Source organism: Myotis nattereri (assembly GCF_964212035.1).
Source record: "Myotis nattereri genome assembly, chromosome: 16".
NCBI classification, from domain to species: domain Eukaryota; kingdom Metazoa; phylum Chordata; class Mammalia; order Chiroptera; family Vespertilionidae; genus Myotis; species Myotis nattereri.
Window position 1 is genome coordinate 19,236,767 of NC_138091.1, and position 17,333 is coordinate 19,254,099.

Below are 17,333 nucleotides of genomic sequence, written 5' to 3' on the forward strand. Positions count from 1 at the left end.
CTGAGCCCTGTCACCTGTCCCCGGTGTCAACCTCAGGCAGTCTGAGCTTAGGTGATGAGGGAAAGGCAGGGGCTGGGTCGCCGTTGGGCAATTCCTCCCCGTGTGGCCCCTGCTGGCCAGCTGGGTCCATTGGCCCAGGGGACAGAGGCAGGACAGGTGGGTGGGGCTGGGGAAGGGGTAGGCAGCTGGACCATGGACACACTATCGAGCATACAGCTAGGTGCCCCCCCGCCCCCAAGCTGCGACATGCCTGGCAACCCTCTCTCTTCCTTTCGACTTCCCCGAAAGCCTTCCATGAGACCTAGTTCAAACCCCACCTCCTCTAGGAAGTCTGCCAGGATGACAGTCCCCACCCAGATCCGCACCAGTGGCTTCTTTCATGATTGGGGTTTCTTTGGTGCCATGCAGAATAGGGCGGGAGAGAGCTGCTGTCACAGGAGACGCCAGGGCCCACATCACGGGCTGCTACGGGGTGGGCGCAGGGGAGCCTGGAGTGGAGGGCCCAGTTCCCGGTCAGCACCTGCTCTCTTCTGCCCAGTCCTCAGCCCCTAACCCGCCCCCTGCCTGATGCCGGCTGGGCTCACCTTGGCCCCCTGTCTGCAGCCTCAATCCCTACAGCCACGATGAGGGCTGTCTCAGCAACAGCCAGGACCACGTCCCTCTGGCCGTGCTGCCCCTGTTGGCCATCTCCTCCCCACAGTACCAGGATGCGGTTGCCACCGTCATCGAGCAAGCCAACCAGGTCTACGCAGAGTTCCTCAAGTCCCCGGACGGCATCGGCTTCAGTGGGCAGGTAGGACAGCTGCGCCCACCTCCCTGCCTTGGCCCCACCTGGAAAGAGGCTTGAATCTGCCCCAAGGATCTAGACCAGGCTGTTCAGGAGCCATGGTATCTGAGATCCAAGAAGGCTTTTAAGATCTTTGCGTTTGACCCCATTTTACAGATAGGAAGAGTGAGGCCAACTTCTGAGTTCTGACTGTGAGCCCATGCTGAGCCCTGGCCTCAGCCTGACCCTGGCCCCAGTCTGACCTCTCACCCCAGCCTGGTCCTGTCCTCCCCTGACCCTGGCCCCAGTCTGACCCTGCACCCTAGCCTGGTCCTGTCCTCAGCTGACCCTGGCCCCAGTCTGACCCCGCACCCCAGCCTGGTCCTGTCCTCCCCTGACTCTGGCCCCAGAATGAGCACCCCTCCCCCTATTGCAGCTCTCAGGCCTCCCTGGGACAGGCTCCTTGTTATCCAGGTGCTCTGGGTGGGTGTGGGGTGAGGGGTCAGCAGTGGCCAGGCCTGTAGTCCCAGCTGTGCCTTCTGCAGGTGTGTCTCATCGGGGACTGTGTGGGGGGCCTCCTGGCCTTTGACGCCATCTGCTACAGTGCGGGGCCCTCGGGCGACAGCCCTGGCAGCAGCAGCCGGAAGGGGAGCGTCAGCAGCACGCAGGTGCGGGCCAGGGGTGGGCATGGTGGAGGGGTCTGTCCTGGGGAGCAGGGGCCTCTCTGAGGGCAGGGCTGTTAACCCTTAACACATGCACCACGAATTCCAGGTCACAAAGTATATACTGTATCTCAATCTCACAGGAGTAGCAAGAGATTCCTACCACAGGGGAGGAAATGGAGGCCAGGGGGGCTAATTTGGGGTCGGGCCCCCAGGTAGCTGCCCCGAGTCCCACTAACTCGCCAATCCCTTTGGGGGCAGGAGACAGCCCTGTGACTGAAATCCCACCACGACTGGATGGCGGCTCTCATGCTTCTTTTGGAAGATGCGCTGCCTCTCACGTCTAGGAGAAAGGGGCTCCTTGTGGCTGGGGAGGAGGCAGGGCCCCAGAGTCCCCGGTGACTGCAGTGCCCTCCTGCCCTCCCCTTGGTCCCACAGGACGCCCCGGGGGTGGAGGAGGAGTGCAGTCTGGCCAGCAGCAAGCGGCTCAGCAAAAGCAGCATTGACATCTCCAGCGTGTTAGAGGATGAGGAGCCCAAGAGGCCGTTGCCACGGAAACAGAGCGATTCCTCCACCTATGACTGCGAGGCCATCACCCAGCATCATGCCTTCCTATCAAGGTAACCATTCCCTGCATCCCATCTTCCTTCGGCAAAGCACCCGGAGCAGAGAGCACCTCTGCTTAGCGTCCTAGGGGTGGCTTAGGACCAGCCACATGTCCCAGGTCTTTCCTGGGGGGGGGCCGGAGTCAAGCCTGAGCCCAAGGCTGCACCCCTTGGGCCCCGGGCTGAGACCCTGGGCCCTGCACTCTGTCTCTGCTCCACCCCAACTTTCAGGGGGAGGGGACAAGCAGCCGTACATCCCCGAGCCTCAGGCTCATCTTCTGCAACATGGCAAATGGTGCCCAGCCTACTTTCCTGGCCGTTTTAAGAATCTGGTGTGTGTTTTGTGAGCGACTCCAGACGTGTGTTCTTACTGTTTCTCAGACGAGGCAGCAGAGGCCACGTCAGTCAGGGAGGTTCCTGGGGCCACACAGCCAGGGACGAGAGCTGGGCTCGGCACCGGTTCCCCAGCCCCCAGCCCCCAGCACCCTTTCCTCATCGGTGCCAGGGCCTCCATGGAGCCGCCCACCCTTTAACCTTCTGGAAGGGTCATGGTCATCGACACCGGCTAACTGAACTATCCGCACGTTGTTCAGGATACATACAAGTAGGCATTGAGCATAGACCCACATAGGAAGGAATGCCTCTTCCCTTTTTCCTCAATTCTTTCCTCCGTCGCTCCCTCCTTCTTTCTTACCCAAGTGATAAGTAGCACGAGGCCAGCTCAGCATTTGGGAAAGAGACCGCCTCACCACCCAGAGGGAACCATGCTAATGCTTTGGTGTTATTTTCGTTCCGTTATATATATATATTTTTTACATGCTTTGCAATTAGTGTTACTTAAAAAAAACAAAAACAACCCCCACACACCTACCCTTATAGTGTGATTTCCCCCCCGGTATAATTAAAAATACTTGGTAGAGCCCTAGCTCAGTGGATAGAGTGTCGGCCTGTGGACTGAAGGGTCCTGGTTCGATTCCGGTCAAGGGCACATGCCCAGATTGCGGGCTCGATCCCCATTGCAGGGTGTGCAGGAGGCAGCCGATCAGTGATTCTCTTTCATCATTGATGTTTCTATCTCTCTCTCCCTCTCCCTTTCTCTCTGAAATCAATAAAAATATATTTAAAAAAATAATAAAAATAAAAATACTTGGTAGATAGCCTTAACAGTATTTTACTGAGTAAATGGATACATTTACTTAATCCCAGTCACTGGACGCTTTGGCTTTTTCCAATTCTTCAAACTTATAAATAGCGCCCTGGTGATGACCTTCGTGCATCAACATTCATGTGCATATTCGGGCTATTTTGTTTGCATGCATTCCTGAAGGAGGAATTATTAGGTCAGAGGCGCTGCAGAGTGAAATCTCTGGCTATTTAAAGCCCCTCCGACAGACGATTCTTTCAAAGAAAAGCAGTTATGTTTCAAGTCTGAGCTGCAAGGTAAAACCTCCACATTTCTGGTTCATCCTTGAAAAATCCTTTAAGAAAACCCCACATGTGCAGTGTGACAAGAAGTTGGAGGCTCTCAGTAGCTGGTCCAACGCAGCCAGCTTTTCCCTCTGGTGCAGGGACAGATGGCTGTTTCTTTGGCAATTAAGTAGTTGGCGGGTGTTTAGGGACCACGCTGTACATGGAAGATGTATTGTTAAACGCCAGTCATCGTCCTCACGGCGAGATGCTCACACCACCCGAGGCAGAGGCGGTAGCATGCGGGACCCTCGCTCACACCCTGTGCCAACTGTGATTCCTAAAAGTCCCTTTCTCTTCCAACGGGAGTATGTCAGTCGAATCTGCGTTCTATTAATTGATTCATCAATCACATAATCCAGTGATGGCGAACCTTTTGGGCTCGGCGTGTCAGCATTTTGAAAAACCCTAACTTAACTCTGGTGCCGTGTCACCTATAGAAATTTTTTGATATTTGCAACCATAGTAAAACAAAGACTTACATTTTTGATATTTATTTAAATGCCATTTAACAAAGAAAAATCAACCAAAAAAATGAGTTCGCGTGTCACCTCTGACACGCGTGTCATAGGTTCGCCATCACTGACATAATCCCACGGGATTGTCTTAAACGCAAGGCCGCCAGCTGGAAGGTCAGGGAGGGCCCGGTTTTCCTACCCTTCCCGGGCAGCCTGCTCTGGGCCTGCGGCTAAACATCAACTCGGACTCTTTCGGGGCACTGGGTGCCTGGGATGCGAGTGATTGGAATTCTGGGTCTGGCCGTTTTCTCTTTAAGCTCTGCTTCCTCTGCAGGCGGGCGGGGCGGGAAGCCGGAGCTGTGTGCATCTGTGTCTGCGGGTTGCCTGGAACAGGAGTTACAACGAGAGCCCTGATCTGGCAGGACTGATACCGCCCAGCTGGTCTGTGTCGTGGCCAGCTGGGCTTCTCTGGTAGCTGGGGCCGGGATTCGCAGTGTGGCCATCACAGCCCCGGCACGAGGGGCAGGCCTGGCAGCGCGTGGGACGCTTAGCGGGCCCAGGTCCTCGGCCAGCTGCGGTGGATCGAGTTTCACTGGCCGCGCGGATTTGTTTAGGTGTCGTCTGTGGCGGCTCGCATGCTACACGGCGGAGTTAAGTAGATGTGATGGAGACCATATGGCCCTCAAAGTCTAAAATATTTACCATCTGGCCCTTCACGGAAAGAGTGGGCCGATGACCCCTGCCTTCGCCAAATGTTGGCCAGGCCTCGGTGGCCAATGCTGAGAGGTTGCCAGCTTGTGTTGATGGCGTCTAGCGAGTGGTCTCTGGTTCTGGGCCCGGCCCCAGAGATGGAGGGCTGGGCTCTCCGTACGCAGACCTCAAGCCGCCCTGCTGAGGAGATGCTTCCCTTCCCCGGCCCTTCCCTAACCCGCCGCCTCTGTCTCCCCGCTCCCCAGCATCCACTCGAGCATGCTGAAGGATGAGGCCGAGCCCCCTGCGGTCAGCCTGGGCCGCTTGGACTTCGACGTGTCTGACTTCTTCCTCTTCGGCTCGCCCCTGGGCCTGGTCCTGGCCATGCGGAGGACGGTGCTGCCCGCGCTGGACGGTGGGTGCGGCACAGCCTGGGGCTGAGATGGCTTTGTGTCACTAGCCCACTGTGTCGGGGCCTCAAATTGGGGAGAGTGGGGCGCCGGGGGCAGGGGGAGGGTGGGTCACGGAGTTGGGGTAGGTGGACAGAGAAGGAGGAGGAGGGGGAGGGGAGAGGAGGAAGAATGGGGGGGTCGTTTCGCAGATGGAGCAAAGGTGAGGCAGCCTCTGGTGGATCTCACTGTCCTTGTCACATGCCCCTGGCTGACCTGCGGGCCTGTTGTTCAGTTGTCATGCTCTGTGGGAAGAGAAACCATCACTAGTTGCCCTGTTGCCCCCACCCTCTCCTTCCCCAGTGCCCAGGCAGGCCCACTGCAGCCAGGCCTGCCTCGGTGCCTTTGCTCACGCAGTGCCCACAGCCTTGAATGCCGTCCTCATTCCTCTGAAATGCACACCCAGGTGGTTTCATGGCAGGTGGCTAAGCCATGATTCTGAGGATGCAAGAGGCTGGAGGCACCTTGCAGATGCACACACCAGGGCTTCTCAAACGGCTTTTGTCCCAGAGCTCACTGACGACCTACAGTACAGAACAGAGAAGCAGGGCGGGGCTCTGCATGGCGTGGGGAGAGAGAGGAGGCGGGACCCCACGGCTGCCCTGATGTCACTAAGGAACCCTAAGGCTCCCTGGACAGTGGCCAGTCCAGTTCCCTGGCATAGAGGGACACGGAGGAGAAGAAGGCCTCAGTGGAGACACCTGCTGGTCTGTGAGGGATGTACTGCTGGCTCTGGCAAACCAAGAACTACCACCAGGCTAGGAGTTGGGTGGGGGCTGGAGGAAGGGGCAGCTGACCCTGAGGAAAAGAGCCTGGGTCGGCTGCATAGGTCAGGTAGCCACTAAGTGAGAGTGGAGAGCTGAAAGGGGGAAGTGGGCCTGCTGGGAGGAGGGCAGCTTGAGCCAAGGCCCAGGGAAAGCTAGCCTGCTGGGGGCTTTCACATGGCCACCGTGGTGCAGTCTGGGTGCCTACAGCAGCGCTCCCAGGTGGGACCCATGGGCAAGGCCTTGGATGCCAGACTGAGCGTGTGGCTTGGATGCTGGGGGCAGCAGGGAGCCATGCATTTCTTCAGCAGAGGAGCAGGCTACGCCACGCTGCGCTCAGGGAAGCCTTCTAGGGCCGAGTGAGCGGGGACCAGCAAGGGGCTCCCTGTGTTGCTCCCAGGACTCCAGGTGCGTCCGGCCTGCAGCCAGGTCTACAGCTTCTTCCACTGCGCAGACCCTTCCGCCTCACGGCTCGAGCCGCTGCTGGAGCCCAAGTTCCACCTGGTGCCGCCCGTCAGCGTGCCCCGCTACCAAAGGTTCCCGCTGGGCGATGGACAGTCCCTCCTCCTCGGTAGGCTCCTGGTGGTGGGGGGGGGGGAGCATGTGCTGAGCCAGAGGCCGGGCCCCAGCCAGGCGCACTCCAGGGTCCCCGTCTCTGGTCCAGCCTCTCCAAGCTGTCAAGCTGATGGAGTGACTAGACCCATCTGAGCAGGCGCTGTGTGCTCTGGGGGCACAGGACAGGCAAACGGCTGACTCACTTGCTTTCCAAGCAGCCCACCTGTGCGAGCACCTGCTCCATAGGAGCAGCTTGGGTTTCAGAGACCCGAGCTCTGCTCCCTGACCAGCTTGCTGGCTAAGCTCCTGGGTCCGGGGCCAGCATGACACTCGTGCTGTCAGACCTCATTGGCAGGCCCGGGTCCAGCTGAGTGCTGTTGCCCAGTGCCCAGCCTGCACTCGGAGGTGCAGGGCGGGAGGTATCTCATCCCAGCAGGCCTCACGAATACGGGGCTTTTGACCAAGGCTCTTGGATGGCTGGAGAAGAGCTGGGGGGGGGGGGTGTGTGTTGGGGGATCTTCTAGGTCGAGCAGAAGTAAGGGCAGGTAGGTTTGGGGGAGGCCAGTGAGGCCAAGGGGAGGCCTGTACTGGACAGTCAGGGGCTTGGAGATGCGAGTCTTGGGTCCACCCCCCTGAGCCTGTTCAGAGGTGTGGCCAGATTGTGGGGGGAGAGCTGTGTCTGTGGCTCATTCAGGATGTAAACCCGCCCCCCCCCCCCCCCCCCGTTTCAATGAAAACTCAATTTCCAAAGTCCCGCTTTATCAGGAGCTTCCACCGACAGAAGAGGCTCTGAAACCTCCCTCCCCGACCCTACAATGTGTCCCTCTTCGGTCAGGGCATGCCCCGCCCCCAGAGCACACCCCAGCTCCAGGCTGCGGTGCCCGTGCACTTCTGGGCTCAGCCACAGGCCCTTGCAGCTCAGGGGGGAGGTCTGATACAAGAGCACATGGTTTGGGTCACTCGTGACCTTAGCTGGGGTTTGAGGGTCCTCTCCCAGGGGCGGCCTCGGCAGCTCTGTCAGGGGAGGAGTGATGGTTGGGACCCTGACTTGTGCCCACAACTTAGAGGACATGAAACACGACGATGTATTATGGGGAAGGCGTCCCAGCCAGGTTCCGGGGAGTGAGCGGTGCAGGTTGCCCGTCTGGGGTGAGAGAGCAGGGCCGGGGGTGGTCATCTCTGAGCGCCTGCCTCCCACCCGCGTGGGGCCGGCACAGCTTGGTGGCTCTGTTTGAGACGAAGTTCTCCCTCCAGCGGACGCCCTGCACACCCACAGCGCCCTCTTCCTGGAGGGCAGCTCCCAGGGAAGCCCGCCGATGGTGGACGCCCCCGCCTCGCCCCCTCAGGCCCCGCGGCCCCAGCGCCCGGGGCGGAGGATGAGCCAGGGCAGCTCGCACAGCGAGAGCTCCGAGTCCTCAGACAGCCTGGCACCCGTCGGCGCCTCCTGCAGTGAGTGAGGGTCATCTGGGGGTCTCCCTGGGTTCAAGGGAGAGGAACCTACCTCTGAGCGGCCGCTGGTCCACCGCCAGAGCTGCTGGGGGCAGGGAGGAAGGGTAGCTGAAATCACACTGAACTCTGACCTCAGAGAGAACTTTGACCCTGACTGTGGCATGAGCCATGACCCCTCCTGGCACAAACTGAGCTCTGACCTTGGCCAGAGCCCTGATGCCAACATTCAGTTTCCCCACTGGGAATCCTGCTGACCGGCAGCCTGGGGGTGGGACCATGGACGCCTCCATGGGTCCCCATTCCTGGGGACCACGCTGGGGCATGTGTCCTAGAGGAGGGGTGGGTGGGAGGTTGGGGGGGGGGGAATCCATGTCCCAGAACTCATTGTGAGCGGGGTGCCGGCCTCGCACTTGCACCCTGAGTAGGATGTCCACCACTGCGCCTGTGCACGGGTCCCACACTGCCCCTTGGGTCCAGGCCCAGGCAGTCTGCTCTGTCCTCACCTCCCTCTCGGCCCCACAGTCACGGCCAAGTGGTGGGGTGCCAAGCGCATCGACTACGCCCTGTACTGCCCCGAGGTCCTCACCGCCTTCCCCACTGTGGCGCTGCCCCACCTCTTCCACGCCAGCTACTGGGAGTCCACGGACGTGGTGGCCTTCATCCTGAGACAGGTACTCCCCCCCTCAGGGCCCGCTGCAGGCTCCTGCCCTTCTGTGTCTGGAGAAGAGCTGGGCGCCGGCCGCTGGGAAGTCCTTGCAGCACTCAGCCAGGTGGGAAGGCGACGGTCAGACAACGGGCTTCATAAGGAGCCTGGTACTTTCTAGAAAGTTAGATAGAAACTACATGGGAGCATGCACCCAAGTTTCAACTTGGAGACCGGAGTCATAAAGACCTGCCCTCTGTGGGTCTCAGTGCCCTGGCCCGTAGGTGGCACAGGCCAGTGAGTGGGGAGAGCCTGGGGGAGGAGGTGGGGAGGTAGGGGGCGGGCCCTGGTCACACACAGCCTAGATGGCCAACGTCAGGAGTCTGATGCTATGCAGGGTCCAATCAGGAGCCATGGCAGAGTTTTGAAGAAGGGAGAGATATCAACTGACTTGTGTCTTTAGAAGGAAGGCTGCTGTTTGTGGGGAGGAAGCTTGAGCTCAACTTCACGAGGGCAGCTGGGGCTGAGGTGCTGGTGGGGAGGCGCTGAGGGTTTGAGCTGCGGTGACGCGTCTGCGCTGTAAGGGAGAGGGGAGCCTACGGGTCCTGTTCCACTTGAACATTTACAGGAGGGCCATTCCTTACGGCTGGGGAGGAGCCGGGCGGGGGTGGGGGTGGGGAAACGGAGTCTTGTATCTGGGCCTGGGAGGGTAAGATGCCTGTCAGATGTTGAGAGGGAAGGGGAGTAGAAAGTCCGGAGCTTGGGAAGGTGTCAGGCTTAGCGATAAAAATGTGGGTGATCAGAGCGCGGATGGCATTTAAAGCCAGTGACAGGGTGACAGGTACAATGCTCCGACTTTGACACCAATTCCAAAGTGTGGCATCTTCCCCACACCGAGCAATTCTCCAGCACCAACCGGGTGCCTCACAATTCAACGCAGTTCTGACACTGCCTACCTGGAAATAGCTCAGTTCCCACAGGGTAACAGAGCAGTCCCGCAAGGCTGACCCTGCCCCCCTCAGACGCCAGTCGCAAGTCCAGGTGCCACCTGGGCCTCTGATGGACTGGTCAGAGGTTCCCATTTCCCTTCCTGGGGCCTGATTACTGTAATTTGCTAGCGCGGCTCACAGAACTCAGACATTTTCCTTACTAGATGACAGTTTATTATAAAAGGATATAACTCAGGGACAGGCAGATGGAAGGGACGCATAGGACAAGGTGTGGGGAAGTGGCGGGAGCTTCCCTGCCTCCCCTGGGATGCTGCTCTTCCCAAACCTCCACGTGCTCACCCAGCTGGAAGCTCTGCGAACCCTATTTTTGGAGGTTGTTATGGAGGCTTTACTACTAGGCTGGATGGAGTAAATCATTGGCCATTGGCCAACCTCCAGCCCCTCTCTCCTCTCTGGAGGTTAGGGGTTGGGACTGAAAATTTAAACCATCTATTCACAAGGTTGGTTTCCCTAGCAACCAGCCCTCCCTCCCCCCGCCAGGTCACCTCACTAACAAAAAAGACACCTTTGTTGCTCTCATCACTTGGGAAATGATATGGATTTTAGAATCTCTGCGCCATAAATGGGGATGAAAAACAAATATATATTTCTTATGATAAATCACAGCACCACAGATACTGAGGGAGTTTCCATAGAGAGAGAAGTTCAAGTCTGAGTCCTGCAGCTCCGAGAGAGAGAGGAGGAGGAATCACTGAAGAGCAAGAGAGGATGGATGAGAGAGGACCTTTGAGTGGGGCAGAATGGAAGTCATGGGCGGGGCTTTGTGGAGAATGGCTTCAGTGGAGCAGTGGGGACAGAAGCCTGATTGGAGTGGGCAGAGGGAGGAGGGGGGGAGGGAGGGGAGACAGAGCACAGGGTAAGGGAGAGCAGAAATGTGATGATCATTGGAGAGACACCAGAGGTCCTAGAGAGAGTGTTTTTTCTTTCTTTAAGGTGAGCGCGATTATAGAATATTTGTATGCAAAGGAGAGTGGTTCAGTGGAGAGGGACCGATCAGTCCATTCGGACTGAGAGGGAATGCTGCAGGAGCAATGGCCTTGAGTGGCAGGAGGGGCTGGGATCAGGGCTTCAGCGTCCTTAGGTGAGGGTCCCCTACCTAACAGGAGGGGAGACAGAGAATGGGTACAGACACAGATAGCTGTGCAGTCTGGGTGTGGAGGATAGAAGCTGCTCCCAGGCCAGAGAGCATTTGTGGGCCTGTGCTCTGGCCCCAGCGGTCAGGACAGGAGGGCAGGGACATGGGTCCTGGGGTCTCCAGCCTCCTGAGGGTTCCAAGCTGGGAGGTGAGGAGGCTTGGGGTGGGCCTTCTGGCTGCAAGCTGATGGGCCCTGACACCCTGGGAGGGAGGAGGAGGGGTGGAGATGGCCTGACCTGGAGCCCTGCTTGGCGTCTATCAGGTGATGCGCTATGAGAGTGTGACCATCAAGGAGAGCGACGGCTTGGATCCTGCCACCCTGAGCCCCACTAACCCCCGAGAGAAGTGGCTTCGTAAGAGGACCCAGGTCAAGCTGCGGGTATGTGCTGGTGGGAGTCACGCACTGGTTGGGAGGTGAAGTGGGGTTTCCCTGGGGGCTGGGGCATTCACATGGCAGGTAAGGCCTTTGATTTGCCCCTCAGACCTGAGCGCTCACACATACTGGGCTTCATGCTTAGATGAGGCCCAGGGTGCTGCAGTGGGGGTGGGGTGGGGTTTGGGGGTGTGTGCAAGATGGGAGAGTTGATTCCAGGTGGCCTGAATCCGGAGGAACCCAAAGAATGGGGGTCCAGGGCACTAGGGATGGTGAGATGCCAATTACGGAGCAACTGCTCTATGCAGGGCCTCTAAGATGTAGATGTGAATTGGAAAGAGTCCTGTCCAGGATTACAGGGCTCACAGTCTGACTCACCAAGTATGGTCTGAAGAGAGATTTGCCATGACAGAGGGAGGCAAAGCGTAGGAAGGAGAAAGAAAGGAGAATTGCAGGGCAGGACATGCATGGCTTCCATGAGGAGTCATCTTTAAAGGAACTATAAATAGGAGTTTGCTATACACATTGATTTATTCACTCAGTAAACAATCAGTGCCCACTGTGTCCCTGGTCCTTTTCTAGGGAGTGGGGAATAGGGGTTTACAGACACAGCCACTGCTGTGGGGGACACTTCCAGTCTGGTGGGAAGATCCAGACAGAGACCCCACAAGGAGTCCTAAAAGGTAGAAGGTGCTCAGTGCTCCATGAATGGACTCTTCTGTGTTTTGACATATTTATTGAGCTATAACTCAGGTATTATTCACCCACTTAAAATTCAATAGGTTTAGTATGTTCACAGATGTATGCAACCTGGCATTTCATTATTTCAAAAAGAAGCACCCTTTCACCATCATCCCCCAGCCCTAAGCAATCAGCGATCTACTTCCTGTCTCTACAGATTTGCCTATTCTGGACATTTCACATAAACAGAATAACACAACATGTTGTCTTTTGTGACTGATTTCTCTCACCTGGCATCATGTTTTCAAGGTTCACCCATGTGATCGCATGTATCAGTACTTCATTCCTTTTTATGGCTGAATAATATTCCATTGTATGGATGTACCGCATTTTTGTTTACCCATGAATCAGTTTTTACCCTTTGTCCACAATGAATAATGTTGCTCTAACTATTCGTGTGCAGGCTTTTATGTGAACAGATGTTTTCATTTCTCCTGGGCATATACCTAGGAGTGGAATTGCTGGATCAAAGGGTAACTCTAGTTTAATAATTCGAGGAACTGCAAAATTTGTCTAAAGCAGCACCATCACTTTCCATACCCTCAGCCGTGTACGAGGGTTCTGAGTCCGCCACATCCTCACCAACACGTGTTGTTATCTGTCTCTTGGATTCCAGTCATCCTAGTGGGTGTGAAATGGTACCTCATTGTAGTTTGATTTGCATTTCCTTGATGACTAACTAGTGAGGCCGAGCATCTTTCCATGTGCTTGTTTCCATGAACCAACTCTTCCCCCCTACCCTTCCCGTGTTCCCGTGAGGGGGCCTGGGTCCAGCCCTTGGTGGGGTGTCCCCAGGGCCGGGTTAGTGACTGGTTCCTCTTTGTGTCCTCCAAGCCCAGCCGAGGGACCTATGCAGACGAGGTGAGCTGGCTGCAAATGTTTGTTGAACTGAATTAATTCCCGGGGAATGAGAGGAGGAAGAGGCCCTTTTGGGGTGTCCAAGCAGTGTTTCTGGGAGGGGGCAGCACTGAGTCAGGTCAGAGTGGGTGTGCTGGAATAGGGGGGCAGGAGGCCAGCGACGACATGTAGAGTGAGGGGCCCAGTGTGAGCCTAGGCCTGGAGGCCACTGCAGAGCCCAGCCTGAAAGGACCAGAGGGGCTTGGAAGGGGAGCAGGAAAGAGGGCTGAAAGGCCGCCCGGACTTTAATGCTGAGCTCATGGTTTGGACTTCATCCGGGGGGTTCCTGGGGTTAACAGATTGGTGCTTTATAAAGCTGGTGGACCTGCCGGGGGTCTGTTTTTGAATATGGAGCTTCATTAAGAAGCCATTAGCAGAGCCCAGGCGAGAGAGAACACGGTGTGGGGAGAGATGCCATGTGGGCAGTTCTGTAGGGGAAGGGCCACCAGATTGAGTGGCTGCGGTGTTGAAGCCAGGCCGGGGAGTGGGGGTGCTGGCCAGTGGAGGCCTCTGAGCTGCAGAATGAACTGACGCTGGAAGGGAAGAAGGGTGGGATGTTGGGATGGCTGCAGAGAGAATGATGCGATGTCCGGGATGGCTCCGGACCCTCTGGGGTGGGGTGGGGTGGGGTGGGGTGGGGACTCAGCAAGGGAAGGGCACCAGAGTGGCCACGAGTGGCTCGGCGGAGGAGCTGGTGTCAGGCACACGATCCTCTCTGCTCTTGTACATCCTCACTAAGAAGAGACAGACCGTGAATGGCTGTGGGTGTGAGCAGAGAGGTGGAAGGAAGAAGCGAAGTGAGTGGACTGGCAGTTTCCAGCCTAGGAAACTAGGAGGGTGCCAGGCTGTGAGGACTGTCGGTTCCTCAGGGCCGTGGGGACAATAGAGAGCAGAGGACGCTCCTCTCCAGGGACCCCAGCACTCGACGGGGACAGCGTTAGGGTCTTAGGGTCTGTTTTTCTCGTGTGAACGTGTCTTGGGAGCTCTAATGGGGGCTCATAGGAAGGCATTAGCAGGTCCATGTCCCTCCAGCCCCTTTTGCAAAAGCTGAGCTGGTTTCTGTCCTTGCAGAACGTCACTGCCAACCACCGGGCCAACGATGTGATTGCTGCCGAAGACGGCCCCCAGGTCCTGGTGGGACGGTTCATGTACGGCCCCCTGGACATGGTGGCTCTGACGGGAGAGAAGGTAAGAGGCTGGGCATCCCCCCCTCGACTGCCCACATGTGCACCAGGTGCCTGGTGCTACCACATGGCACGTGGGCTGAGGGCTTTGGGAGGCTGAGCTGGGAGACACCCTGCCTGGGGAGGTCGGAGGAGCGGGGGAAGCCAGGAAGCAGGGGTGAACTTGGTGCATCTGAGGGGCCAGTGGTGGCTGCAGTGGGGAGAGACGGTGGTAGGAACCAGGAAACATCCGACAGGACCCCAAGCCCCGGAGTCCTGTTTTGGCAGAGAGCTCCCTGGCCGAGCCCCCAAGCCAAGCCTGCAGCCCCCCAGTCTCAGTGCGTTCCCTGGCCCCCTCGCTGCCTGCAGGTGGACATCCTGGTGATGGCGGAGCCGTCCTCGGGCCGCTGGGTGCACCTGGACACGGAGATCACCAACAGCAGCGGCCGGATCACCTACAGCGTGCCGAGGCCCCGGCGCCTGGGGGTGGGCGTGTACCCCGTGAAGATGGTGGTCAGGTGAGACCCAGGACCACTTTCCTGGCCCTTCCGGCCGAGCCTCTCCGGAAGATGGGGCCCTCGGCTGCTCTGTTTTGGGCCTCATCCCTGCCTGAGGGGAGAGAGAAAATGGCCGAGGTCATCCTCAGATTCCCTGGCCCCAGACTGAGCTCTGACCCAGTGAGTGGCACGCTGACCTCTGGCCCCCGGCTTAACCCCTGACCCGAGCACATGGCTGACCACCAGCGGTGCTTTTCAGGGGCGACCAGACCTGTGCGATGAGCTACCTCACGGTGCTGCCCCGTGGCATGGAGTGCGTGGTATTCAGCATCGACGGGTCCTTTGCCGCCAGCGTGTCCATCATGGGAAGTGACCCCAAGGTCCGGCCGGGGGCAGTGGACGTTGTGCGGTGAGTGCTACTTCCCTGCAAGGGACGTGTCTCCCGGGGGCAGGAGTCAGCGGACCTGGGGGAGAGAGATAAACTTTTTCTGGTTTCCTCCAGGAATCCCACTGGCCTCGGGGCCAGGAGCCCGAAGCCTTAGCTTCACCCCTGGTGTTAATTTACCTGCGTCCCTCAGATACTTCCTGCCGGGTTCTAGACCAGATCCCCCCACCCGCCCTGCCCTCCTTCCTCCGCTTACTCTAATTCAGTGGTTCTCAACCTTGGCTGCACATTAGAATCACCTGGGAATCTTTTTAAAATCCTGATTTCTGGGCCTTATCCTCTGGAAATTCTGTTTCTTTGTTACTAATGTTGTGGCCCCACCCCATAATAAAGAAACAGAATTTCCGGAGGATGAGGCCCAGAAATCAGGATTTTAAAAAGATTCCCAGGTGATTCTAATGTGCAGCCAAGGTTGAGAACCACTAACTCTGTCTGAGCATTCTCTGCAGGGAATCGGGCCTGGTCTCTCACATTCTGACCCACATCAGGATAAATCCGTGTGTTCTGATGATCTCCTGCTGTGTAACAAATGGCTCCAAACTTAGCTGCTTAAAATAATAATTATTATTCTGTCTCATGGTTCTTCGGACTGTCGGGTTCTTTTGCAAGGTTCTCATATGTGGTGTCTCTAGCAATATCAGTCAGAAGGTGGTCTGGGCTGGGGGTGCCTGAAGGCTCCCCTGGGCCGGATGTTCAGGAGGGCTGGCTCCTGACTGCATCTGCTGCCCTTGTCTGGGGGCTCTGTTTCTCCCCGTGGCTGCTGCCCTGGGAGGCCTCAGGCTATTCAGACATTGTACGGGGTGGCTGGCTCCCCCTGGGTCCCAGATCCAGGTGGAAGCTGCAAGCCTTCATACGGCCCAGGCTTGGGAGGCACAGAGCCCTTCCCATTGCATCCTGTTGGTTATCAGCGAGTGTGGTCACTCCAAGCGACCAGAACCCCAAGAGTGGAACAGGTCCTGGGTCCTGGGGGTCCTTGGTGTTGGGATAGTGACTGTCCGGCCTCACCCCAGTAGCAGTGACCGCTTTGGGGAGAGAATACTATCCTGGCTCCTAGGAGACTGCTGACCTCATGATGACCCGTGGGAACAGGTCATGGACAGGCTCAATGGCATCTCAGGGGGCAACCTCCCCCGTATGAGTCTGTGCCACTTATTCCCTTGAACATCTTCTCCGAAGCCCTCCCCGTCAGTATCCCGCAGCTGGGGAAGGGAGGCTGTGGTTGGTCCTTCCTGTCTGGGGATCCTTCTGGTGCTCGCCCCTCTTTCCCGCGGGCTCCTGGGGCCACTCGGTGCTCCCCAAACCTTGCTGCCCATCAGAAGCTGCTTTTTGTCATCACAGATCACTGGATCCCACGTCAGTCTAACCAGACTCTCTGGGGGTGACACCGGGGCCCGTGCATTGTTACAAAACCCACCCCAATCTCTTCAGTCACCTGGCAGGTCTGGAAACCCCCCATCTGTAGTGGCCAGTGGGTGGCTAGTGCCCCAGAAGCTCGCAAACAGGCCTGCGCGTAGCTGACTTCTCCCAGCCAGGATGCCATGCGAGGCAGCAGAGAGCTCAGAGCAGGAGCGCTTATCCCATTGTGCTGTGTGAGCACAGAGAAGAGACGCTGATTCTGCCTGGGAAGCAGGGAAGGCTTCTGGAGGAGGGGCCTGGAGAGCTGGAGGATGGGCACATAAGGGGATGGGCCCTGAGGCTGCTAGGGGAGGGTGTGCAGCAGGAGAGTGCAAGCTGGTCCCTGGCAGCCAAGCAGCTCTCTGTGACCGGGGGAGGCCAAGCTCAAGGGCATAGCATGGAGGCCACTAGTGAGGAGAGGGCTTATGGCCTCAGGGCACTGGGGAGCCAGGAATGGCTTTTAGGCAAAGTTAGATTTGTGATTTACAAACATCACCATGGCAACAGGGGCTAATAGTGCAGCACCTGTATAAAGCACAGCATGCCAGGGACATTTGGGGTTAATGCATTTATTTCATCCTTAGCATGGCCTGCGTGGTAGTTGCTAATATTATCTCCATTTCACAGACGTGAAAACTGAAACCCTGGGGTTAATTAACCTGCCCAAGGTTGCAGGCCCAGGTTAGACTGAAGTGTGTGTGTGGGGGGGGGGTGGGGGCGGGGGGGGGAGGGGTGTGTGTGGAGCAAAGGGCCCTGCCAGGAGGCTCCTGCAGTGGCCCAGGCAGACCTGGGGCTGAGCTAAGGCTGAGACGTGGATTACAGTGGGAGGATGCAGTAGGACCTGGTAGAATGAGAGGCTGGCTCCCTGACTGGAGGAGGAAGGAGGGCGGCAAAGGGAAAGGGGAGGAATGAAAGGCGCTTATCTCTGGTTCCAGAAACTTGGATGACATTGGCAGCACCACAGAGAAGGACATGGGAGAGGGGGCAGGAGTCGGGGACCGGTGGCTGTGAGCATGCGGTGCCTGTGGGCCACCCAAGAGAGATGTCCAGGACTCAGGGGCTCAACTGGGAGGATGGATTTGGGGATCCCCCTGGCTTTCCTGAGTGCTCCTTGGAGCAGCCCCTCCATCTTCTCAGGAAGGCAGCAGGCGGGGCAGACCGCTGGGCAG

General features: G+C 57.7%; 1 protein-coding gene across 1 annotated transcript in view; it reads left to right on the forward strand.

Moving 5' to 3' along the window:
* The window catches only part of PITPNM3 (PITPNM family member 3), a 91,286-nt gene that overhangs the window by 65,241 nt on the left and 8,712 nt on the right, over positions 1 to 17,333 (forward strand). The window contains exons 7-17 of the mRNA XM_081109019.1: positions 604 to 793; positions 1,312 to 1,434; positions 1,867 to 2,048; positions 4,915 to 5,063; positions 6,262 to 6,432; positions 7,671 to 7,865; positions 8,388 to 8,536; positions 10,916 to 11,032; positions 13,736 to 13,852; positions 14,197 to 14,345; positions 14,584 to 14,733. Coding sequence (XP_080965145.1) covers positions 604 to 793; positions 1,312 to 1,434; positions 1,867 to 2,048; positions 4,915 to 5,063; positions 6,262 to 6,432; positions 7,671 to 7,865; positions 8,388 to 8,536; positions 10,916 to 11,032; positions 13,736 to 13,852; positions 14,197 to 14,345; positions 14,584 to 14,733 — 1,692 coding nt within the window. The remainder of the gene's footprint in view (positions 1 to 603; positions 794 to 1,311; positions 1,435 to 1,866; positions 2,049 to 4,914; positions 5,064 to 6,261; positions 6,433 to 7,670; positions 7,866 to 8,387; positions 8,537 to 10,915; positions 11,033 to 13,735; positions 13,853 to 14,196; positions 14,346 to 14,583; positions 14,734 to 17,333) is intronic.